Source organism: Barbatula barbatula (assembly GCF_947034865.1).
Source record: "Barbatula barbatula genome assembly, chromosome: 21".
In the NCBI taxonomy this organism is placed as follows: Eukaryota; Metazoa; Chordata; class Actinopteri; order Cypriniformes; family Nemacheilidae; genus Barbatula; species Barbatula barbatula.
In genome coordinates this window covers 12352981-12378842 of record NC_136784.1, presented here as the reverse complement: position 1 = coordinate 12378842, position 25862 = coordinate 12352981, and the positions used below count along the sequence as shown (strand labels likewise).

The window sequence follows — 25862 nt, the reverse complement described above, 5'->3', positions numbered from 1 at the left end:
GCACATAGGGTCCAAGTATAGTCGTTCACAAATGTGTCCGCTCTAGCTCGGTATACACAACAATTGAAGATATTAGAAGACATTTATTTTCCACGTATTTATACAGATTTCATCAGGCTCCGAAAATTCTTCAATAAGAACACAAAGAAGGGCCTTCTCGGCTGCCATCGTTCAATTCTTGCGTCATCACAACAGGGTATTCAACCACACCCTTATTTCCGCTTAAAGAACGATTTGTTGGGGCTGAAAGCAGTTCAGGTGTGCTTGTTTAGGGTTGGAGCTAAAGATGAGGTCACACTGCCTTTTTGCTCCATTGACTTCCATTCACACGCATGTGAATTCACCAGACCGGAAAATGCCAGCTCGTCTGAAAAGCTTCACATTTTGCTGCGTTCTGAAGTTTGGTCATGAAACATGCAGATAGAAGGTTTCAGAAGGACAGCAGCGATATGTCTGTTTCACAGGTCTAAACAAATACTAAAAATGTAATCTGTAAATAGTTTACATTTTAGCTGTAGCCATGTGTTCTGCACTTTTGAATATGCATTCTTCAAAGTTTTTTTGTTTTTTCTATTATGGAATTCCATGATTACAACTTAAGAAAACTGTTTATTTTGTTGTAATGTGTCAGATGTTCAGGCATTAGGCAATCAAGTTCATAAATACACATTTCAAATAAAAGAGTCAATTGAAAGTAGCAAATATTCTAATGAAAGATTTCTGTAAACAGACAGTGCTAAATGCTCACTTTAAAAATCTCTAAATCGTCACAGTGGAAATGAACGGCTTTAATTGACTCCATCCAGTTTGAGGGTCCAGGCTTGAGCAGGCGAGTCGGGCAGATCAGGCACAAGGACAATGAGTCCCGATAAGTGCAGAGGGGCCCATTTCAACGGCTCAGGGTTCCCCAACAAAGTGACCTGAACAGAGATACAAGGCAAAAACACTAAGAACTTCTTCCATTCCTTAAATATAGTTTTTTTAAATTCATAATATAATACATAATTCGATGGCATGAAACAACTGTATATTTATTTAGTAAATATTTACCACAGTTTTGTTGGACGTTACAGGTGCAGAGAGCTGAAATGTGAACTGCTTGGGATTTGTGGTAAAGATGGCATACACAGTGCTGCCTTTTGAGGTGTACCTGGAATTGAAAGGAAAGTTTAAAACGCTAAAACTAATGAAGAATGCCACAGACTAACTAAAGCTAAACTTTGATCCCAGAACTATTCAGGAAAGTAGGACAGTTGTTTGCTACGGTTAATTCGATCACAAGAACATTGTTCGGTCATAAACACATGATATGGTAAAGTATTCAAATAATTTATGACTGGTAAACTAATCACATGATCAAATCATTCATCACGTCTTCTGATAAAAGAAAAACAAATCCACTTACCAGACGGGTACAGTTGCATTTTCAGCTTGAACTCTCCAAGGTTTTGTTGCATAGATGGCTTCTCCGTTGATCTTCATCCAGTCACCAATACTTCTGAGACGCTCCTCAAAGACAGGTGGAATCATGCCGTCTGCTGTGGGCCCCACATTCAACAGGTAATTCCCCCCTAAAGCCACTACGTAGACCATGTCCTGGGACAACACCATAAGAGATATTTTGACTCTGGACCACATGAATCTCCAATCCATGTTACATTGATAAACTGCATCTTCAATTAAAATATGTATATTTGCATACAGAATGCACTCAAGATCAGCGCACCTTTATAATGGACGGCAGATCCATCAAGTCAGTCAAAACCATATTTTTACGATATCCCCATGAATACTTATCCACCGATTGGCATTTTTCCCACTTGTGTTTGGGCAGCTCCCCGGGGGTGTACTTGTCAGCGCAGTTGTAATAACCTCCGTGTTTACATCTGTCCCCCAACCCCCATCTGTCATTGGTCACCACTATATCCTGTAAGCAGTGCAACAATGCAGTGTTCAGAATTTTACTCAAAATGAGGAACTGTGTTTTAAAATAAGTAACTCATTTTGTGAAGCTCTCACTTTGACCGGACTATCATTGTAGAGCCAGGATAGAAATTGTGTTGAGTTCCAATAGGTGTCAGGTGCCTCCCAGTCTCCATCTGACCAAATCAAATCTGGTTTGTACCTGAAAAAACAAACATATTATGCAATCACAGTATAATGTTATAAACTAAAGCCATGTAGGCTGTGAAGGTTAATGTTTCACTTTCTCTTTTCAGTCATGTGCCCGTACAGAAAAAAAAATGTTTTTATTTTAGCGCAGTAATCATGATTTTGTCATTACTATAGTCTTACTTTATTTGTTTTACAAATATTATGGTTAAACAGCACAATTTACCTCATGACAAGATTGCGGAGTTCAGGCATAAGTTTGTTTTCAACATACACCTGCGTCTTGAAACCAGACTGCTTGTCACTCAGGTATAGGGGATGAAACCACTCATACAGAGAGTTGTACAGTCCATAATGTATAGACCTAACATTCAAAAACACACATGTTAAATCAACAAAGACGACCAACACGGATGCAAAACACACATAGTTTACATACAAAACCAACAAACTTCTTCCTTATCGCAACACCCAAATCTGCGACGAGATCCCTGTGCGGTCCAACATCCACAGAGTTCCAGTTCCAGGAATTCGGGGAGCCCCAGTTCGTGAACCCTTCATGGTGTTTCGAGGTGAGGATCACATACCTGCACGCAAAAGTCACAAGGTATAGATATACAGAACACTGCAAGTGTATAAAGTTATAAAGATATACAGAACACTGCAAGTGTATGAAGTTATAAAGGTATAGATATACGGAACACTGCAAGCGTATAAAGTTATAAAGGTATAGATATACGGAACACTGCAAGCGTATAAAGTTATAAAGGTATAGATATACGGAACACTGCAAGCGTATAAAGTTATAAAGGTATAGATATACGGAACACTGCAAGCGTATAAAGTTATAAAGGTATAGATATACGGAACACTGCAAGCGTATAAAGTTATAAAGGTATAGATATACGGAACACTGCAAGCGTATAAAGTTATAAAGGTATAGATATACGGAACACTGCAAGCGTATAAAGGTATAAAGGTATAGATATACAGAACACTGCAAGCGTATAAAGTTATAAAGGTATAGATATACAGAACACTGCAAGCGTATAAAGTTATAGATATACAGAACACTGCAAGCGTATAAAGTTATAGATATACAGAACACTGCAAGCGTATAAAGTTATAAAGGTATAGATATACGGAACACTGCAAGCGTATAAAGTTATAAAGATATACAGAACACTGCAAGCGTATAAAGTTATAAAGGTATAGATATACAGAACACTGCAAGCGTATAAAGGTATAGATATACAGAACACTGCAAGCGTATAAAGTTATAAAGGTATAGATATACGGAACACTGCAAGCGTATAAAGTTATAAAGGTTTAGATATACGGAACACTGCAAGCGTATAAAGGTATAAAGGTATAGATATACAGAACACTGCAAGCGTATAAAGTTATAGATATACGGAACACTGCAAGCGTATAAAGTTATAAAGGTATAGATATACAGAACACTGCAAGCGTATAAAGTTATAGATATACAGAACACTGCAAGCGTATAAAGTTATAAAGGTATAGATATACGGAACACTGCAAGCGTATAAAGTTATAAAGATATACAGAACACTGCAAGCGTATAAAGTTATAAAGGTATAGATATACGGAACACTGCAAGCGTATAAAGTTATAAAGATATACAGATCACTGCAAGCGTATAAAGTTATAGATATACGGAACACTGCAAGCGTATAAAGTTATAAAGGTATAGATATACAGAACACTGCAAGCGTATAAAGTTATAGATATACAGAACACTGCAAGTGTATAAAGTTATAAAGGTATAAAGTTATAAAGGTATAGATATACGGAACACTGCAAGCGTATAAAGTTATAAAGATATACAGAACACTGCAAGCGTATAAAGTTATAAAGGTATAGATATACGGAACACTGCAAGCGTATAAAGTTATAAAGATATACAGATCACTGCAAGCGTATAAAGTTATAGATATACGGAACACTGCAAGCGTATAAAGTTATAAAGGTATAGATATACAGAACACTGCAAGCGTATAAAGTTATAGATGTACAGAACACTGCAAGTGTATAAAGTTATAAAGGTATAAAGTTATAAAGGTAAATACACACTTCGCTCCAGAAGCCTCGAAAATCGCAGCCCACTGATCGGGGTTAAAAAACTCCGCGTGGAAATCAGGGGCAAACTCCTCATAGTGGAATCCAGGAGGATAGTTCTTGATCATGTATTCAATATAACTGGGGTTAAGTGCGCCTCTCCAGTTCCACCAGAACCACTCGCTCCCGAAGGCAGGTACTGAAAACACTCCCCAGTGAATGAAGATGCCGAACTTCGCCTCGTCGTACCATTCGGGCAGAGGTCTAGAGTCCAAACTCGCCCAATCCGGGGTGTATTTAGCGCCGATTAATCGCGCGCATAATACCGCACAGAGAACCAGAGATAACTGACTCATTTGCGTAGTTGTAAGTTCAACCGTGCGACCGTAATATGTCAGTACCGATCAGAAAGCGCGCTGATCTCCGCATTAGAGAGATGTCTGTGCCTACGGTAAATCTTCTGTTGATCATAATGCAGTTATTAAAACCGACCAAACAAGTTTTTATTTCCTGATCGATCATATGACAATAAACATGTGACCACAACACATGATAGGCTTGTTCTTCTGGTTTTATGGTGGGCTATGAACCAACTTAGAGGTGTATACCGCCACCTGCTGTGGTGGAGTGTTAAGAGAATTGACTATATTTCCCTATGTTCTATATGTTGTTCCTGATAAATTTCTATACTGCACTGCATTTGATTCATCATTCAATATTATTTAAGGAAAACTCCATACATTCTATTTTTCAAGTTCTTCTTTCAGATACCTCCTTTCTGTATCATATGCAGGACATACCAACAAAACACGTTCTTCCATCTCATCTATTAAACACCTATCACACAAACCTGTGTTATATTTTCCTAAGAAAACAATGTAGGATTTAAATTGGAGTGCCCTGTCCTTAAATATGTATCTGATCCCTTGTACTTATGTTATGGACGACTTTTCTTTTCTTTGTTTCTTATAAAATTGTCTCCTTATTTTACCATTGTCCCAGTCTAATTGCCATTTTCTGTTGCACTCATCTTATATTTAATGTTTTCCCTCTGATCTGCTGGGTGTTACATTTTTACTCTGTTCGGTCAGTCTTAAGGATTCCTTAGACATTTTATTATAGGCTTGTTTCAGTGAGACAATTGTTTGATTTGGCCGACTTGAAAATTCCATGGAAGGTGGGATAAAGCAATTATGGGTGACTACATTCTTTTACAACAAATCGGGCCAGTAAGTCATTTTTTCCAACTAGCATCACATTGATGAACAAAAAGTTACCTCAAAGATCAAATGTACACTTCTGACTCATTTTTAGTAACGTCATGTTAAACAGATGTTTTGAGCTCAGTTTTATTCCACGTGTAATTACACCGAAATGTATGTGTGAAAATATTTTTAATTTTTTTGCAAGTACTGTCGATGATAAAAACATTTATGTGATTTTGATATTCACCGTGTTAAACTTCATAAAGAAACAACTGTTACATTGTGTAATTTATTGGTAGACTTCATGTGACGTACCAAACGCAATCCACAAATATGTATAATGTGTAGGCCTATTGCTTGTCTTAGCCTGGGACCGTGCATAACTTGTATGGCTGGGAACAGTGAATCGCCCCAGTTTAAAAATCCAAGATGGGTTCCACACCTGCTGGTGAAGACAATGTGAAACGATGCAGCCGAGAAAAGAAAAAGAGGGAGAGCTCCATCCTTGTCAGCTGCTCACCAAGACAAACTCTCATTCCTTAAAATCTGAGTTCATGCTTTGCACATTTGCGAGCTCTTTAAAGAGGTATATACAGATAGGCCTATACAACAGAGGTGCTTGCTTATCAATGCAAATTGTCAAATGCAATAAATAAACCAATAGAGAAAGGCTAAAATGCATATCTCCTCCTGAATTTGCCCTCAGAATCGGCGTCTCAGAGTCTCCCATTCGGATTCATCAAACAGCACTGATGTCAAGTTGCCTGTCACCAGTGTGCCAAGCAGAACCACAGCAGACTTGCTCCATCACAACGACCATTTGTAGTAGTTTCAAAAAAATGTATTCCCTATATTTATAATGTTTTACATCAACAGTCTGTTTTAATCTTCTTAGGCCCACCATTGGAAGAGAATTATCCTATCTGGGTTCTTTACCCAAAAACCCGGGCAAGATTGTACAAGTTCTCTATGTCAAACCCAGCATCCCCGTCCTCCGTAAACTAAACATGAAAGAGATGAATTGCATGGGCACTGGCAATATATTTTTGATTACGAGACCATTGTCAACCCCGTGCACTTAAATAAAGCTCAATAACATGCCCAGAAGGTTCTTACCTTTTTCATCTCACCAAGGAAGCAGTCAATGTAGTCACTTTGTGTGCATTTACCTTCTCTCGAACAAAGTTAATAACCTGTGGTCCAGGCCCTCGCTTCATGATCCATGGAAATATGTTCAAAAGCTGAAGTAGAACAAACACAGCTGAGCAGCTTTAAAGAGTAAAAATAGCTTCATATAATATCATTATCATAAGTACAGTATGTTTTTCTGTGACTGTATGAAAAAGGAATACTTGAGCACAGATTCCACTCGCTAGATATCCAGCCATGCTGATCCTCTTCAACAAAGACTGGAATTCAATGTTGTACTAAAACCGATTACGACACCGATCACATTTGACACAGCTTCATTTAGCAGAAAATGTAAGGTTACTGTCATACTGTCTTCCAATTGTAAATGGGAAATCATTAAATTATTTCAATGCAAAAAGAGAAGTATTATAACACACCCTGATCACTTGAAATAGCCTCATTGAGAAGCGACACTCAAGATGGTTAGTTGGCTCAAGCCTTTTCTTCCCATATCCAAAATTTCAAAGTGTTCAGAGAGCAAATCTCCTCTGTTGCTTCCATTTGTTACCACTGGAGGCTCCTTAACATGTACACACAAAACATTGTTTACTACTGTTCATTGAAATAACATCTAAACATGTTTCATTACAGTCTGAGTCTAGCAATTACTTAAAACCTTTATTGAACTTTTATAAAGCATTTAATAGTAGGCGATTCATTTATGTTATTCAATTGATAATGACAAACAATTGAATTGTTTGCCATTTTATAATGACATATTAAATAACCATCTGAACATTTGAACATATCAAGACTGACCTCTGTTTCCAATAAATTCAAATAAAGGTAGACTTGGCCAGTCAGCGAGGTTATTCCCCCCCATTGTAAATACACCTCCTTCATATAGTTTATACCCATCCAATACATCAATTCTTGGACCAAGAAATGGAATGCTGAATATTTTGACATATTTCTTTGGAAGCTGCAATATACGGTAGAAAATAACATTTTGGACAAGTTTAAATAACTTGGACAAAATAATTACGTTTTAAAAATGATTTTCAGGTAAAATGTGTTTGTTAGATATATTAACTGACTTAAAATGTAAAAGGTAACATTTTTATATTTTATAAATCTATATCATTATCCTCAATTATGATTGGTTAAGTGGAGTTCGAAACCTTTTTCCCGCAAGCGTTACATTGCTTAGCTGAAGAATAGTCTATACCTTTTCACATGAAAATCACTACATTTCTGTTGTTGTGTGATCATTTTATGAAACCTTCTCAGTTGACTCAATTGACTAACGTTACGACCTCTTGACAGCTAAAGATGAATCTTCGTCTGATCGATATGATGAAGATCTCCTATAATCGGCAAAGATCGGGGTCCATGGGGAAAGTTTTTCTGAACTTTATTTCGGATATAATCACTCAATAATAGAAACACGCATGAAAATATTGTTCATTCGTTTGCAATTGGTTTATAATGCTTCTTTTGACAGTGGGAGCCGGTGGTGAGTTTAAAGCGTGTGGAAACACCGTAACAAATTTTACAGCATTATTACTGTGACATTATCAAATCCTTACTGTAGAACCTGTATACAGCAGGTTGCTGTAGAGCTGCAAAGCATCTTGGACATTTTGGTAGCGGGAACATTTAACAGTAAATATGTTTATGCTGTGAATCATTATAGAGTAATTTTAAACTTATATTTATATCAGTACAAGTCTGAAGAGACTCAACATATTTTTCAAAGTCTTGATATCAGCAAAGTCATTTTTGTCAAAAAGATTTTCTGATTATTTGTTGCTCCCTCCCGCAGCAGGTTGACCTGGGAGAGATAAGTGGAGCAGTATCATGTGTAGATAAGATCTAGTTGATTACCAGATTTATGGGCATTTAGGAACTAACTATGGCTATCAATATGACTATCATAGCTTTTACAAGAGTGATTCCCGCATGTATATGCCGATGTGATTCCCGGAACTTTGCAGCTTGTAAGTGGCCGTTGTTCTTAGCAGCCAGAAAAACAAGTTTTATACAATTCTCAATGGATTATTTATAACACAGAAACCACACAAAGAGCACACCCTTTATAGTTACTTAAAAGCTGTCACTCAACTTCATCGAGATCTCTAGCACCCCAGAACCAGGCTTAATCATACTTTAAGCAAGGAATACAAAAATTATAATAAATAAAATATAGTGGAAGGATATCTAGAGACCCCTCGAAAAATGAAAAGCTTTCTCTTCCTGACTGCGAGTGGAGGTTTATTTTTCTCCATGTTTTAGCTGAAGTTAGCTTCACCGGAGCGATGCCAATCAAGCAGTCATGTCAACGATGCCCTGCGCTTAGCAGTCTTTAGACCTGGGGCGGGCATTTAAAATTTAAAGAGACATGACCAGCCCATAAACAAACTTGATATAAATTATTGTAAATAATTAATTCATGAAATTTACCACATCCATTGCATGAATTTAATCACATTTGTCATTATCATTTTTACTCAAATAAAAATATCTGAGGGAACCCCAAGTCTATTTTTACTTCTTATGGGGACCCTAATGCCTAATGGGGTCCCGAATCCCCCAGCCCCCCTTCAAGTCCACCACTCTATGCGAGTAAGAGACGCAGGGGTCTCTTTAAGTGACGTAATGTTGATAGGGATAATAAAGATAGAGCTTGGTTATGAAGGTTTATGCGTATTTGGCATGCTGTCCGGGAGGCGGGCTCCGAGTTTGCCAGATCTATCCGAATCCGAAACACTACACCTTGGTCAGGGTGAGTGCGCTGAGCTCGGAACCGGTTTGAGCCCAGAGCACATCCCCCGGGGTTCTTGCAAGAAAATTAGGGGTGGAGGAGGGATGCCTAATCTTAAGAGATAGAGCAGGTAAGATGGTTTCCCTATTTATAAGCGAGCTCGCTATGGCTGATTGTGTATGTGCGGTGATTGCTGATGTAGACCAGCCGGCTGATTATATGCTCCGGCTCCTCCCGAACTTTGTTAATTAAACATCATTTCTGGTCTACAAGACATGCAACAACAAGTTAAGAAAATCCATTATTAAAATTTCTTAAAACAGTTTATTTTGTTCTGATGTGTCAGTTGTTCAGACAATAAACATTCAAACAAATTAACAAAATATCGAATAGAGTAAAGATTCAAATTATTTTAAGATTTCTGTAAACAGACAGTGCTAAATGCTCACTTTAAAAATCTCTAAATCGTCACAGTGGAAATGAACGGCTTTAATTGACTCCATCCAGTTTGAGGGTCCAGGCTTGAGCAGGCGAGTCGGGCAGATCAGGCACAAGGACAATGAGTCCCGATAAGTGCAGAGGGGCCCATTTCAACGGCTCAGGGTTCCCCAACAAAGTGACCTGAACAGAGATACAAGGCAAAAACACTAAGACCTTCTTCCATTCCTTAAATATAGTTTTTTTAAATTCATAATATAATACATAATTCGATGGCATGAAACAACTGTATATTTATTTAGTAAATATTTACCACAGTTTTATCTGACGTTACAGGTGCAGAGAGCTGAAACGTGAACTGCTTGGGATTTGTGGTAAAGATGGCATACACAGTGCTGCCTTTTGAGGTGTACCTGGAATTGAAAGTACATTTAAAATGCCAAAACAAATGACGCATCCACAGGTTTAATAAAAGAACGCTAAACTTTGATCCCCGAACTATTCAGGAAAGTAGGACAGTTGTTTGCTACGGTTAATTCGATCACAAGAACATTGTTCGGTCATAAACACATGATATGGTAAAGTATTCAAATAATTTATGACCGGTAAACTAATCACATGATCAAATCATTCATCACGTCTTCTGATCAAAAGAAAAACAAATCCACTTACCAGACGGGTACAGTTGCATTTTCAGCTTGAACTCTCCAAGGCTTTGTTGCATAGATGGCTTCTCCGTTGATCTTCATCCAGTCACCAATACTTCTGAGACGCTCCTCAAAGACAGGTGGAATCATGCCGTCTGCTGTGGGCCCCACATTCAACAGGTAATTCCCCCCTAAAGCCACTACGTAGACCATGTCCTGGGACAACACCATAAGAGATATTTTGACTCTGGATCACATGAATCTCCAATCCATGTTACATTGATAAACTGCATCTTCAATTAAAATATGTATATTTGCATACAGAATGCACTCAAGATCAGCGCACCTTTATAATGGACGGCAGATCCATCAAGTCAGTCAAAACCATATTTTTACGATATCCCCATGAATACTTATCCACCGATTGGCATTTTTCCCACTTGTGTTTGGGCAGCTCCCCGGGGGTGTACTTGTCAGCGCAGTTGTAATAACCTCCGTGTTTACAGTAACACCCCTTCCCCCATCTGTCATTGGTCACCACTATATCCTGTAAGCAGTGCAACAATGCAGTGTTCAGAATTTTACTCAAAATGAGGAACTGTGTTTTAAAATAAGTAACTCATTTTGTGAAGCTCTCACTTTGACCGGACTATCATTGTAGAGCCAGGATAGAAATTGTGTTGAGTTCCAATAGGTGTCAGGTGCCTCCCAGTCTCCATCTGACCAAATCAAATCTGGTTTGTACCTGAAAAAACAAACATATTATGCAATCACAGTATAATGTTATAAACTAAAGCCATGTAGGCTGTGAAGGTTAATGTTTCACTTTCTCTTTTCAGTCATGTGCCCGTACAGAAAAAAACATGTTTTTATTTTAGCGCAGTAATCATGATTTTGTCATTACTATAGTCTTACTTTATTTGTTTTACAAATATTATGGTTAAACAGCACAATTTACCTCATGACAAGATTGCGGAGTTCAGGCATAAGTTTGTTTTCAACATACACCTGCGTCTTGAAACCAGACTGCTTGTCACTCAGGTATAGGGGATGAAACCACTCATACAGAGAGTTGTACAGTCCATAATGTATAGACCTAACATTCAAAAACACGCATGTTAAATCAACAAAGGCGACCAACACGGATGCAAAACACACATAGTTTACATACAAAACCAACAAACTTCTTCCTTATCGCAACACCCAAATCTGCGACGAGATCCCTGTGCGGTCCAACATCCACAGAGTTCCAGTTCCAGGAATTCGGGGAGCCCCAGTTCGTGAACCCTTCATGGTGTTTCGAGGTGAGGATCACATACCTGCACGCAAAAGTCACAAGGTATAGATATACAGAACACTGCAAGTGTATGAAGTTATAGATATACAGATCACTGCAAGCGTATAAAGGTGTATATATATACGGAACACTGCAAGCGTATAAAGGTATAAAGGTATAGATATACGGAACACTGCAAGCGTATAAAGGTATAGATATACGGAACACTGCAAGCGTATAAAGTTATAAAGGTGTATATATATACGGAACACTGCAAGCGTATAAAGGTATAAAGGTATAGATATACGGAACACTGCAAGCGTATAAAGGTATAAAGGTATAGATATACGGAACACTGCAAGCGTATAAAGGTATAAAGGTATAGATATACGGAACACTGCAAGCGTATAAAGTTATAAAGGTATAGATATACGGAACACTGCAAGCGTATAAAGTTATAAAGGTGTATATATATACGGAACACTGCAAGCGTATAAAGGTATAAAGGTATAGATATACGGAACACTGCAAGCGTATAAAGTTATAAAGGTATAGATATACGGAACACTGCAAGCGTATAAAGTTATAAAGGTATAGATATACGGAACACTGCAAGCGTATAAAGTTATAAAGGTATAGATATACGGAACACTGCAAGCGTATAAAGTTATAAAGGTATAGATATACGGAACACTGCAAGCGTATAAAGTTATAAAGGTATAGATATACGGAACACTGCAAGCGTATAAAGTTATAAAGGTATAGATATACGGAACACTGCAAGCGTATAAAGTTATAAAGGTATAGATATACGGAACACTGCAAGCGTATAAAGTTATAAAGGTATAGATATACGGAACACTGCAAGCGTATAAAGTTATAAAGGTATAGATATACGGAACACTGCAAGCGTATAAAGTTATAAAGGTATAGATATACAGAACACTGCAAGCGTATAAAGTTATAAAGGTAAATACACACTTCGCTCCAGAAGCCTCGAAAATCGCAGCCCACTGATCGGGGTTAAAAAACTCCGCGTGGAAATCAGGGGCAAACTCCTCATAGTGGAATCCAGGAGGATAGTTCTTGATCATGTATTCAATATAACTGGGGCTAAGTGCGCCTCTCCAGTTCCACCAGAACCACTCGCTCCCGAAGGCAGGTACTGAAAACACTCCCCAGTGAATGAAGATGCCGAACTTCGCCTCGTCGTACCATTCGGGCAGAGGTCTAGAGTCCAAACTCGCCCAATCCGGGGTGTATTTAGCGCCGATTAATCGCGCGCATAATACCGCACAGAGAACCAGCGACTGAATCATTTCTAGGATTGAAAGAACGAGTCTGGTGTTCTCTTTGTGTATGTCCGCATTCACTGAGGTCGTCCAATAGTAAGTGCGAGCGCCTGTCACTACTGATATGAGAGCTCGCTGAACTTTGCATAAGAGGGAGACTTCGGCTCAAGTAACATTTTGGTGAACGTAATGCTGTAATAAAAACTGACAAAACAAGTTTGTAGTTCCAGATTGATCATATGACAACAAACATGTGACCACAACACGTGATTTCGTTTCAAAACGGCTGCAAATCACTGCGCAGTCTAACCGAAGTATCGCGAGAGAGACTCGAACGCTGAGCTTTTGCGCCACTCTCGCGTTACCTCAAATATTATAACACAATAGGCGTTTTGAAGGGTTGTAAATGTTGCTTAATGCCACTTAAAATACACAACTAATGAACTGCAAGAGTTGCGTTCGTTTTTAATAGTTTTGTTTCCTTATATTTCAAAATAAAATATATGTCTCAAAAAAGACAAATGAGCAATAAACAATTAATTAGATTTTTGGGCAAATAGCAAAGGTAATATACAGGTAAATAACCCATTAATAAATTAATAACCGTTTTTAAGTGTACAAATGTATGCTTCATTATTATTCCTGGCACAGACTTCATTCTCAACACATGTAAACATGATGGCACGACCATAAAAATTGTCTTTCTTTCTTTCTAACCCCCCCCCCCTCAAGATAGCAAAAGTTGTGTGTGGAGAAATGCAAATTAATCTACAACAGAGCGCCATTTTCTGCAAGCTGTCTGGCAACATTCTGCTTATTGTCCTCTTCCTGTAGAGCAGTACTAGCACAAGGCTCCGCTTCATCTCCTTCCACGATGAACACGGACCAATCAGAATCTCTTGTGCCCCTCTCAACAGCCTCATTTTGGATACTGAGGTTCATTAAGGAGGGATCCTCATTTGTTGTAGTGACAAAGGTACAGCCGTCACAAAGTCCAAATCGCTTCATTCCCTGGGACACGATGCCCGAGAACACACGCCGACAGCCTTTACACACAATGGGCCAAGTGGAGCGATGGACCTGTTCATAAAAAAAACATATCAAAAGAGATTTAAACGTATTGAAATAAAGGAAATACTCATGCTGCATATCACATCAATCTATAGACTAAAACATAATTCTTAATATGTTGAAACTTGGGTGTGCATATATGTATTTAAGCCTTAAATTTAGTTTTGATGCATTTTATCCCCTAAACCCTCCTGTGATGTTTGCCGTCAAATAGAAGAATCCTAAAGCAATTTTGACATCGTCTGATTGTATTTTTAAACCTTGAGTATTGAATATTGTCAGCAAGATACAAAAAACATTTTTCAAGTATTTCCATGCATTCTTCTCCCATGCCCTCTGGAACTACAGCTTGAATGGTGTTATGTTTGTTTCAAGAATTTGAAGCATCTATTACAATCAACAGCATGGTTTCTGCTGGAACTCAATTCGGATAAATTAATGTAATTAATGGCAATCAAATTAACACACAAGTAAAATATATACACACCAAAAAGTTATGTATTTATGATATTACATTTTCCATGCAATTATGCGTGCCTTATTCGGACCATTTGTAATGTCAAATTAGGTTAATTTGTAATGCATTAAACAAATAGACCTATATAAAATATTTCTCAAAAGTAAAACTCTACATATAGATATATAGATTTCTTCAAGGGGCTTATTTAGACTTACAGATATAGCATGCGTGCGCAGATGTTCCTGTCGTGTAAATCGCTTGCCGCAGACCTCACAAGGATAGGGCCTTTCTCCTGTGTGGCATCGGATGTGCCTCTTCAAAATCCCCTTCTGTTTGGCCGTGTATGGGCAGAATGGACATTTGTGCAGCCTCCCTGTATGAAAACATAGATGTATTACCAAACGTACTCGCTTATGTACAACAAGAAGCCAAATTTTGTTATTATTTACAGTAAGAGCTCGCACCTGGGTCATCCCCATACCAGTCATTCTGAATCTCCATACCACAGGGACCCCCAGAACCAAGCATGTCATCCACACGACCGAATCCTCCAGAATACCCCATACTCTGTGAAAAGTTCTCATCACGGTTATGACTGGCTCCACCTCGAAACACCACATCTGGGAACTGCTTCATTGGACAGTTACCAAACAAATTGGAGTGCTCTGTGCTTGGAGCTGGGCTAGCATCGTCTGGTCTTTCCACGTCATTATTTGGGCCCCGATAAAGAACCGTGTCTTTGGATTCCCGCGAAGACTCACCCTCTTCATCAGGGTCGTACTCGATTTTTGGGTGCACCAACCCCAAAAGCAGACCTGGGGTGGATGAGTTGATCAAATCTGGGCCTGAAGCGCTCTTTATTGGAGCATTCATAGGTGGTTGGTTAGGAGATCCTCCTTGTGAGCTCTCACTCTCTGAGTCTTTGCTGCTAGTGGCTACCGGTGTGGAGAGAGCAGCCATCGGAGCATCATCAGGGCTGAGGGCCTCTATGACCTGAGAGCTCCTTTGGTCTATTTCAGAAGTGGATGCCACTGGAGCACCCGTGACTGGGGTCGCGCTATCATCCGACCGCTCTCTACGCTTGCATCTCTCCCCCTCACGGTTACAGATCTCCAAAGATGACTTTATGTAGCCCTTACAGAAGTTCACCACATCGGTCATCTGGAGGTAGCTTGCAGCGGACATTATTTCAATGACGTTTTCACTGCGCAGGTCGAGCCGCCCCGAATACAGAAAGTCCAGGATGAAGGAGAACGCCTCAGCTGTGACAATGTCCAGAGACGCTGTGCTGTGTTTTTGGACATTGTCCTGCAAATAATGCACCAGAAGGGCACGGAAATATCCACTGCTGGCGAAAAGAATACTACGGTGGGCCTTGAAAACACGTCCTTCTACTAAAATGCTGCAGTCACAGAAGAAGTCCCGCTTACGCTGCTCGTTCAGCTCAGACAGAAGTCTGGACAGGTAGGAAGGAACCTCCATATTACTGTATAGCCATGCGTTTCTCTAGAATTGAAAAAAAGAATAAAAACAACTTAAATGCATAGGAAATTGGATTGCACAATATAGGAAAATGTAATATGATAATTCCTTAAGTTAACACACAAAAACCTTATAATAAATTCTTTTAAAAAACTATATATAACCAATATACGTGTTTCAAATTCTTTCTGAGCGTTGATTATCATCGCATGTCACAGCACGTGCACAGACACACAGGCACCAAATTTCGCTAACAGTCTTTCTGCCACACTATTCATCTATTCCAGTAATTCCCATCAAAACAAATATTAATTATATACCACATTAACAGATTTTGTGTCCTCCTTTGTTGCAACAGTTTTGGAAGGGCTTTTTTCTGTTCTGAAATGACTGAACCCCTGTGTATAAGTCATTGATGGTTGGGTGATGAGTGTTATTTAGACCAGTCAAGTTCTTCCACACTAGACTAAATCAATCCTCTTTTGTCGACCTTGCTTTGTGCACAGGGGCATTGTCATGTTAGACTAGAAAAGGGCCCTGCCCAAACTGATGCTATAATATAATTATATACTGTAGCGTTGAGATTTGTGCTCACCGAAATGACTAAAGTAGTCAAACCTGTTCATTAGAAGGGCGGCATATCAAAACTTTTGTCCATGTAGTGTATCTGCATTCACCCCGAACGAATAACCTTTTTTACATTTTCAGTCATTGCAAACCATTACGAGCCAGATAGCACAGGTACGTCTGTAAGATGTGAGCTTAAGATCTGGAAAACATCTGCTAAACATCTTAAGAGCAGTTTTTCCACCCATAATAAATCATAAAGATCTTACAGACATCTTCTAGTTTTATACATGACATCTGACAGCAGACCTCTCAGAGACGTATTGCAGATTAGCAAACAATGTCTTGAAGGTGTAAATGCAGACATCAAATAGATGTCTGCCAGATGTATGTGTGGTATCAGGGGATATGCATATTATGGTACGTAACGGAACATTTGGAATATTGCTGTAATTTCGGTTTATTGTGTAGACCTAACAGAAACCTATGCAGAAGTCAATTTTAAGAAAATCTTTGAAAAATTAAAAAAATTGCAGGCAAAAACAACAACAAATTTGTAGATTGTAGATATCGTACCACACTCTCACGCTGTTAGTATTTGATCTACATATAAACTTTCACAACGGTAAAAAGTATAACCCGTATACAGCTATAAACGTAAACTCTTACCACCGTGCTACACATCATGGGTGGTTGCAAGTAATGACAAATGGAAACATTACTTTAACTGCAATATGCGACATATAAACAGCAGCGAACAATAAATGAATCGTATAAAGTTGCAGCATATCAAACACATACATAGTTTTTCTGAAACATTGAACTACCTCTAATACGCGCAACGGGGATTCTGGACAGGAATCCGTTTTTACATAAATTTAGTTCATGGTTTGGTTGGTTTTCGTGGTGGTCTTTTAAAAATGTCTTCCTGCTTCACCACTTCCGGTTTGCAACGTTGTACTTCCTGCTGCAAGGGTGGCGATTCTCCAGAAAGGCTTCAGGAAAAATATCGGCAACGTTTTAAATATTAAACAATAGTTTTTACAATAGTTATATATTATATTAATAATATTATTATGTATGCACCAATATGCTATAATAACATATTATATTCCATTTTGTGTTATAGAATACACACGAGGAAACCGGAGATCTGGCTGAACTGTTTAGACAAGTTTTATTCGGAACACAGCCACCACACTCGCCAACCGCACGGGGGGTGCCCTCTAATGGCCATCAGGTATTGTAACAACTCAAATACATTACATCTTTCCCTCCTTATTTCAGTCTACCCCGTGTTTTCATTTTAACATAAGAACATCAATTTCTTGGGGAAATAACAGTTGGGACCAAACAAATAGTGGCCCACCTTCAAGCAATATTATTTGTAATGTTCACTAAGTTACTTACACAACAGTATGTAACACTGTTAACATATACAACTGTATATAGAACATTAACACATTTTACAGATCAAGTCTGTTAGGTGGTTTACGGGTTCTAACTGAAAATCTTCTTACATTTGGGGAAGAAACAGTAGCTGGCTCAACGAGCTTGGTTACATGTTGATCTGGAGAATTTGGTTCAGTGTCATTAGCTGTTAAAGGCAATTCTTGCTCCTTAACATCCATTGTTGGTGATGTACTGTTTTCTGCTGACCGTGATTCTGTGCTTTTTGTAATTTCTGGATGACAGTCTAACATTTGATCCGCGTGTCTTTTCCAGCTTTGTGAACTGTCCACTTGAACAGTGTACGACACTGGTCCTGACTGAGAAGAAACAGTACCAGTTTTCCACTTCTCCTCTCCCCGTCGATAATCTCTGACCAGCACTGAGTCACCCACATTGAAGTCTCTGTGTTTGGCATGGAGGGCACGGTGAGAACATTGTACTTTTTGTGCTTGCTCCACAGTCATTTTCACACTTGGTTTCAGTAAATCCAGCCGTGTCCTCAATCTTCGATGCAAGAATAACATAGCAGGTGCCTCTTTTGTTGTGCTGTGTGGTGTATTCCTGTACTGTAATAAGAAGGCGTCTAATCTCTGTTGTAACGGAACTGGTTCTTTGGATGCTTTCAGTGAGTGTTTAAAAGTCTGCACAAAACGCTCAGCTAGCCCGTTAGTGGCTGGGTGAAATGGGGCAGAGCGAACGTGTTTAACGCCATTTGCTTTCAGAAAACATCCAAACTCCTCTGAAGTCAATTGCGGGCCATTGTCGCTCACCAATGTTTCGGGTATACCGTAGCGACTGAATAGACCACGCAGCACTTGAATTGTCTTGGCGGAAGTTGTCGAATCCATCACCTGGACCTCTGGCCATTTTGAGTGTGCGTCAACCACTACCAGAAACATTCGTCCTTCGAATGGACCAGCAAAGTCGATGTGAATTCGCTGCCAAGGAACTTCTGGCCATGCCCAGGGATGTAGAGGTGAGAGACACGGAGATTTTTGATTTTGCTGACAGGACGTGCATGTCTTTGACTTCTCTTCAATTTGTGAGTCAATATTTGGCCACCAGATGTAGCTACGTGCTAGAGCCTTCATTTTTACTACACCTGGGTGTCCTGTGTGTAAATCCTCCAACACTCGTTGTCTCAGATTTGGTGGAACGATAACACGCTGTCCCCACATCAGACAGTCCTGCATCAGTGAGAGTTCCTCCTTTCGTGTGAGGTATGACCTCAATGCATTTTCGGAATCTTTTGTAGATGGAAATGATCCAGTCGATACCATCTCTTTCACCCGACAGAGGATCGGATCTGCTCTGGTTCCTTTACTGATGTCGCTGCTACACACTGGGAGTGCATCCATTTTATTTATGAGGTAAGCGTCCACTGCATCTTTCCCGTTTCTGTGCTGTACCGGCAGTGGCAATCGCGATAACCCATCCGCATTCCCATGGTCATTAGCACTTCTATACTGAATAGTGTAGTTGTGTGCAGCTAGCAGAAGAGCCCATCTCTGAAGTCTTGCGGCAGCCATGGATGGAGTTGCTTTGTTTGGGTGGAGTATAGTAGTGAGTGGACGATGGTCTGTTAATAATGTGAAGTGACGTCCATAAAGGTAAGTATGAAACTTCCTTACCCCAAAGATGATTCCTAGCGCTTCACGTTCTAGCTGTGCATAGTTTTGTTCGGGTTTACTCAGAGTTCGGGACGCGAAGGCAATGGGTCTTTCTCGCCCATCCGGCATCATGTGGGAAAGCACGGCTCCCACTCCGTATGGTGACGCATCACAGGCCAAACGAACTGGAAGTCTAGGGTCATAATGTGTGAGTACACTGGGTGTTAACAGCTGAGTTTTAGCATCTTGGAACGCTTTCTCACACTCTGGCGACCACCCCCATTTTACTTCCTTGTGTAACATTGCATTCAGGGGGTGAAGTACTGTGGCCATATTTGGCACAAATCTTGCATAATAATTAATCAGTCCCAAAAAAGATCGTAGTTGGTTAACATTAACAGGAGCAGGTGCTTCAGCGATGGCGCGCAGTTTGTCTGGAGACTTGTGAAGTCCTGATGCGTCGATCACATGTCCCAAATACTCCACTGACGTTTTGAAAAACTCACTCTTCTCTCTTTTCACACGAAGTCCGCATTTCTCCAGCCGACTTAACACAGCTTCTAGGTTAGCTAAGTGATGAGCATTATCTTTTCCTGTGATCAGGATATCATCCAAAAAACAATGTACACCCGGTAGTCTTTGTAACACTTGTTCCATGACTCGTTGAAATATCGATGGAGCTGAAGTGATACCGAAAGGTAATCTGTTGTACACAAACATCCCCTTGTGGGTCGTGATGGTAAGATATTTACGTGAATCTTCATGTACAGGGATCTGCAGGTAGGCATGTGAAAGGTCTAGTTTGCTAAATCTCTGTCCTCCAGCCAGTGACGCGAACAGATCTTCAATTCGAGGTAATGGGTAATGTTCTGCACACAGAGCTGGATTCACGGTTATCTTGAAATCACCACAGATCCTAACATTGCCACCCTTTTTTATTACAGGTACGATCGGGGTTGCCCATTCACTGAATCGCACAGGTGAAATGATTCCTTCCTTCAGTAAGCGATCAATTTCTTCTTCCACCTTGGGTCTGATGGCGTACGGTACTACCCGAGCTTGGAAAAATCTTGGTTGGGTTCCCGGTTTCAGACTCAAAGTCGCTGTATACTCATTGAATGTTCCTAAATCTTCTCTGAATACTTTAGCGTACCTTTTTAGAAGACTTTCTAACGTTCCTTCATTCACTTGATGAACTGCTCTTACAGTTTTTATCTCCCGCCAATCTAGACAAATTTTGCGAAGCCATTCTCGTCCCAGCAGGGGAGCTGCGTTTCCTGAAACAACATACAAAGGTAAACGTACGTTTTGTCTGTTTAGCTTGACACGGACTTTGATGACGCCTTCTGGTGGAATGACCTCGCCGGTATATGTCTTGAGAACAACGTTTGTCTGGCGTAATCGAACATGACTCAGCTTATCTCTGTACAGTTCACTTGAGATAATAGAGACTGCCGCTCCAGTGTCCACTTCCATATCAACTGGTAATCCTTCAATTTTTGGTTGAACTTTTATTACCGATGACACTAAATCAGTTTCACTTTTCATTTTGTTCACCTGTGGAGAATCGTGCGATGTTGCTGTTACTTTGTGTAAGGTCAGTTCGGTATCCGTGTCCGAATTTGTCTCTTCCTCGCTCTTTTCCATATTAGCATCCACTCTGTGAATTGGTCTTTTCTTTGTCTGTCCCTTCCATTTTGCACTTTTTCCTTCATCTGTCTTAGTACCTTTACACATGCGTGCAATGTGGCCTTTCTTCCCACACTTGTGACACACTTGATCTTTGTAAAAGCACTCATTTTGTATATGGTTGGACTTTCCACATCTATAACATTTTTCCTTTGACGATTTTGACGACAAAGACATGGCATTTACCTTCAATGAGTTGCTCAAATGCTGTGATTCTCTAGATACAGCCTCCATTGACATCGCTATATCCACAGCCTTTTTATACGTGAGCTCCGATTCAGTTAATAGCTTCCTTTGAATTGATTCGCTACTCAATCCACACACGAATCGGTCTCGCAGTGCGTCATTTAAATTGTCGCCAAACTCACAGTGCTCCGCCAGTTTCTTTAACACCGCCACATATTGTGCGACACTTTCCTCCTCTGCTTGATTTCGTTTGTGAAATTTGAACCTTTCTGCAATCACAATTGGTCTGGGAGTAAAATGTGCTTGAAGTGTGTTCACAATCTCCTCATATTTCATCGTCCCGGGCTTAACTGGTGCAATTAGACTACGCAACAGTCCATAAGTTGATGCCCCCATTACACTGAGAAAAACTGACACTCTTTTATCTTCACTAATGTCATTTGCCTCAACAAAGTGTTCAAAACGTTCAACATACGTAGGCCATTGTTCTGTTGCCTCGTCGAATGCCTCGATCTGTCCGATGATCGTAGTAGCCATCCTTTTTGCTCTGCCGATGACTCAATATTTGCCGTGGGAACTTTATTCTCGTCGCCAATTTATATTATGTATGCACCAATATGCTATAATAACATATTATATTCCATTTTGTGTTATAGAATACACACGAGGAAACCGGAGATCTGGCTGAACTGTTTAGACAAGTTTTATTCGGAACACAGCCACCACACTCGCCAACCGCACGGGGGGTGCCCTCTAATGGCCATCAGGTATTGTAACAACTCAAATACATTACAAATATAATACGATTATATTAATTATATATATATATATATATATATATATATATATATATATATATATATATATATATATATGTTAAAGATATAGTTATTGCAGAAAAAGCTATAAACTTTAATAAAACATTACCTCAAATAAAGATAATTGTTAAAACATTTAAAATAATTACAATAGTAGTATCTATATGATAATATAAGTAAAAGTCCCAATAAACGTAGTGGTGGCGAGATGAAGCCTATGAAGCATCACGAGGCTTTAGCCAGGTGCTTAATTTCTCGAGGTTTAATTTGCTCACAATACCATCTGGTGGCCAACGAGTGTAAAACAAGCAGATTACAACCCAGATGTCCCTGATCTGTGATACACTGTATTTTGCGCCAGTTAATGCTTAGAAATAACAGTGAAGATTTCCACATAGACTGATCTATTTACATAAATATAATGCACATTTTCTGGTAGAATATAATGATTGTATAACATTACTGTGTAAAAACGTATTGGCTTGAAATGATCTGGGGCTGTCAAATGTTTGTAAATCAATTATTTGGTCATAATTGGTCATATAATTAGCTGTCAAAATGTCACGGCAAGATTCAAACCGACTACTGAACCAGCCAGGCGGAAGCGAGGCTTCAAACCTCATGGTCTACAGCATTACAGGCCAGTCACAAGCCAGGTTTCCATTACAGATTTGCGCAAATGTTTTTCAACTTAAGCAATGTTTTCTAAATGTCGATTAAAATAATATCGCGGAATGACTGTGTTTCCATTAAATGATGTTATGCCATTAAAGTGTATTTTGATTCTTCTTGCGATAAGTCATTCTGGCCGTACTTCTTTTACGTTTTATGGCAGGTTGCAAACAAACTCTAGTGCACAGTGCCAACTACTGTTTAGAGAAATGTCTATATTTCCTTTTATATTTTCATATTACCTCACTGTTCCTAATAAATCTCCATACTGCACTCAAGCCAAGGTATACTTAATCCTTACATACTATCTTTCCAAAGGTTCTGCCAAAACATACCGCAAAGGGTCGTGTGAATTCTTTACAAATAATGCGACTTTATATGACAAAAAGTGTTTCCATTGCAGTTTTGCGAAATATGCCTTTTTCGTATTGCCTGGAAAACACCTCATGCGAGCGCAAGAACTTTTTTGCGATACATAGGTGTTTTTGCCAAAATTTTCCATTGAGGGTATTTTCCATGCGCTATTTCAATTTACGCATTTTGTAGGGTAATGAAAACCTGGCTACAGAAAGCTTCCAGGTTTTATCGACACACGCTCCGAAGCCTACACAGAATGTAACATCACTAAAAACAAGGAGACACATGCATTTTATCACATCAAGGATTCGGTTGCCCGGGAAACCAGGAAACAGCATAATTTTAAGAGCTTAAAAAGACATAGGCCTACATGCATATTGTAGAGTTATATGATGTTATAGGTGTGCAATTCTTTTACAATCTACTACTCCACCCAACATCCTGTAGCTTTATCTCCTCTCCAGTGGGAGACCAATCAGCTGGCCTTCACCCGGTCCTGTCTTTCTTTATGTCAAATGAGGGAAAATGATTTACTATACATCTCATGTAAGTGCTGTACTGAATGGTAAATAAAATGTATTTCCCTTTAGGCTCCTTAAACACCACATGAATGTTTTCTACTGGTTCGAACTTTCTGAAAATGGCCTTTAAGGCCCTTTTGATTCTCGGCTATACTTTGAGATGATAGTGAAGAAAGTGCATCTTTTAGCATCACCAGAAGAGGGAGCAAAATCCCCGAAGGAGACTGGCAGTTCCAAACACTCCAACAAGTGCCAGTATACAGTATTGTTCTTGTAGATGTCATCGTGATGAACAGCACATTATTTATAAGTTTATTTTTTAGTGCTCAAATGTAATTTGGGAAGCAAGATCCGCTCTAAAAAGTAAAAGTCTTGTAAAAGTGATGTCCTCACAGTGCCCATATCTTAACATGGCCCAGCTGGCAGCTTGTGGTAGAGCTGTCAGACCGTGTACCCCCATTGTCTGCAACGGAATGTGTGTTTATTTGCTTTCTTTAGCCTGAAAATAGCTGTTTTTAACATTTGGACCGAGATAAAAACAAACACACAGTTCCTGCAGGCTGCACCGCACCCATGCAGCACAATCCACAGCTCTCACAAGTGATTTTTAACACTGATGGGTCACCGGGTGAGTTATTTGTTTTGAGAATTTTCCCATGGTAAACCCACAGAGCACAAAGGCTTCATGGTGGCCTCTTTTAACCACAGGGTAGGCGAGTGGACATATGCAGCCATACACCCTCTTTTGAAAATGAAATTTATTGCACCTCATATAACTCCATTCTACCTTTTAATTCATTTAAACAGACCAAGTGTTGTCCCCAACTCCTGTAAACTTGCCCTGAATCAAACGCCTGCATCAAGATGAAGCACATACCTAAATAATCCAGTGTCTAAAACTGTATGTTTGGATAAAATTATTTAGAAACAAAATTGAAATTGAGATTAATGACTCACAACACTGAACTGGACTTGAACTGACATTAAGAGGAAATTTACAAAGACTTAAATGTTTCAGGATTTTAAATATATTATTATATAATGGTGAGGTCCTTCTGAAACCTCATATCTCCGTACTTCATGATTTGTATTTTTGCCACAAAGCATTATTATAAGTCACGCTTTATGTTTGTCACTTGGTTTTGCAAATATCTCAAAAGTATTAAAAAGTCCTTGTTCTCCATTTCCTGCAAAACAGGACGTTTGCACATACAAGGTTTTAGAAGGCCAGCGACCATATTATACCGTACATCATAATTATTTCATACTAAGAGACAACAAAAATAATAAAGCTTATACACAGGCATATCATCGAATTTCATTCTCAAGTCATGCATTCGACTTCCTCAAATACACGAACCAAACTAGAATTAAAAATGTCTTAATTCGGTTCTTAGAAGGAGCACACAACCCTGGCTCCTGCAAACGAATATTCTCCTGTCATCATCATGACCGATCAGTGCGGGTAGACAGTGCGGTGTGATGAAGCGTTCCGGCACAGAGCGGGGCAAAGAGCTGCATTTTCCCAGGCGTGGATGTACACCACTGGGATATTTAGAGCCACAGATGAGCACTGATTAAAGAGAGAGACAATGGGAAGAGATTGCCATGACATGGTGGCATTTTCCATTTCGGAGGGCTGCCTCTCATGGACGCAAAAACAGTGCCGTGAAATGTTTGAGTTATCCTAGAATGTCAGGAATTTGTTTTGTGGCACCAGCGCAGACCCTCATCACACATTGATCACAAGATCAGAGACAGAGCTTGGCCGTCTCTATTGTGTGTGTGCATGTTGTGGGTAGGTAGGTGGGTGTGTTTGTTTGAGGAAGAACGGTCATAGTATACCACAGTCAACAACAAAAGGTCTGGTGCGTTCGACATTAGACAAAGGGATGGGGGCTCTTGGTGATATGATCCCATTTTGGGGGGCTTTAATAAGAACGGCGCCCCTCTATAGTAGACATCGCTCTCCTCTGTGGTCAGAATAGAAATCTCGTCTCTCTGTAATTACCGATTATGTCTTTGTGTGT

The 25862-nt window shown here is 39.5% G+C and overlaps 3 protein-coding genes across 4 annotated transcripts; all 3 read right to left on the bottom strand.

Moving 5' to 3' along the window:
* Positions 1-52: 52 nt before the first annotated feature.
* Positions 53-4732, bottom strand: LOC306910204 (tissue alpha-L-fucosidase-like). The gene is made up of 9 exons (XM_079484576.1): positions 4210-4732; positions 2565-2699; positions 2339-2476; positions 2020-2125; positions 1727-1927; positions 1406-1596; positions 1051-1150; positions 749-920; positions 53-394 (listed from the first exon to the last, which is right to left on the bottom strand). The coding sequence occupies exons 1-8, from the start codon at positions 4548-4550 to the stop codon at positions 789-791; spliced, it is 1344 nt and encodes a 447-aa protein (XP_079340702.1). The 5' UTR covers positions 4551-4732; the 3' UTR covers positions 53-394; positions 749-788.
* Positions 4733-9592: 4860 nt separating this feature from the next.
* Positions 9593-13235, bottom strand: LOC306910790 (tissue alpha-L-fucosidase-like). The gene is made up of 8 exons (XM_079485625.1): positions 12637-13235; positions 11564-11698; positions 11338-11475; positions 11019-11124; positions 10726-10926; positions 10405-10595; positions 10046-10145; positions 9593-9915 (listed from the first exon to the last, which is right to left on the bottom strand). Exons 1-8 carry the CDS (start codon positions 12972-12974, stop codon positions 9784-9786), a joined length of 1341 nt encoding a protein of 446 aa, XP_079341751.1. The 5' UTR covers positions 12975-13235; the 3' UTR covers positions 9593-9783.
* On the bottom strand, positions 13127-21999 carry zbtb8b (zinc finger and BTB domain containing 8B). Of its 2 annotated transcripts, none has more exons than XM_079485624.1 (4): positions 17355-17507; positions 14943-15984; positions 14694-14851; positions 13127-14027 (listed from the first exon to the last, which is right to left on the bottom strand). In XM_079485624.1, exons 2-4 carry the CDS (start codon positions 15958-15960, stop codon positions 13716-13718), a joined length of 1488 nt encoding a protein of 495 aa, XP_079341750.1. In that variant the 5' UTR covers positions 15961-15984; positions 17355-17507; the 3' UTR covers positions 13127-13715. The 2 variants fall into 2 exon arrangements, with proteins under 2 accessions (XP_079341750.1, XP_079341749.1); XM_079485623.1 differs by lacking the exon at positions 17355-17507 and adding an exon at positions 21940-21999 and having other exon boundaries at positions 13342-14027.
* Positions 22000-25862: the final 3863 nt, after the last annotated feature.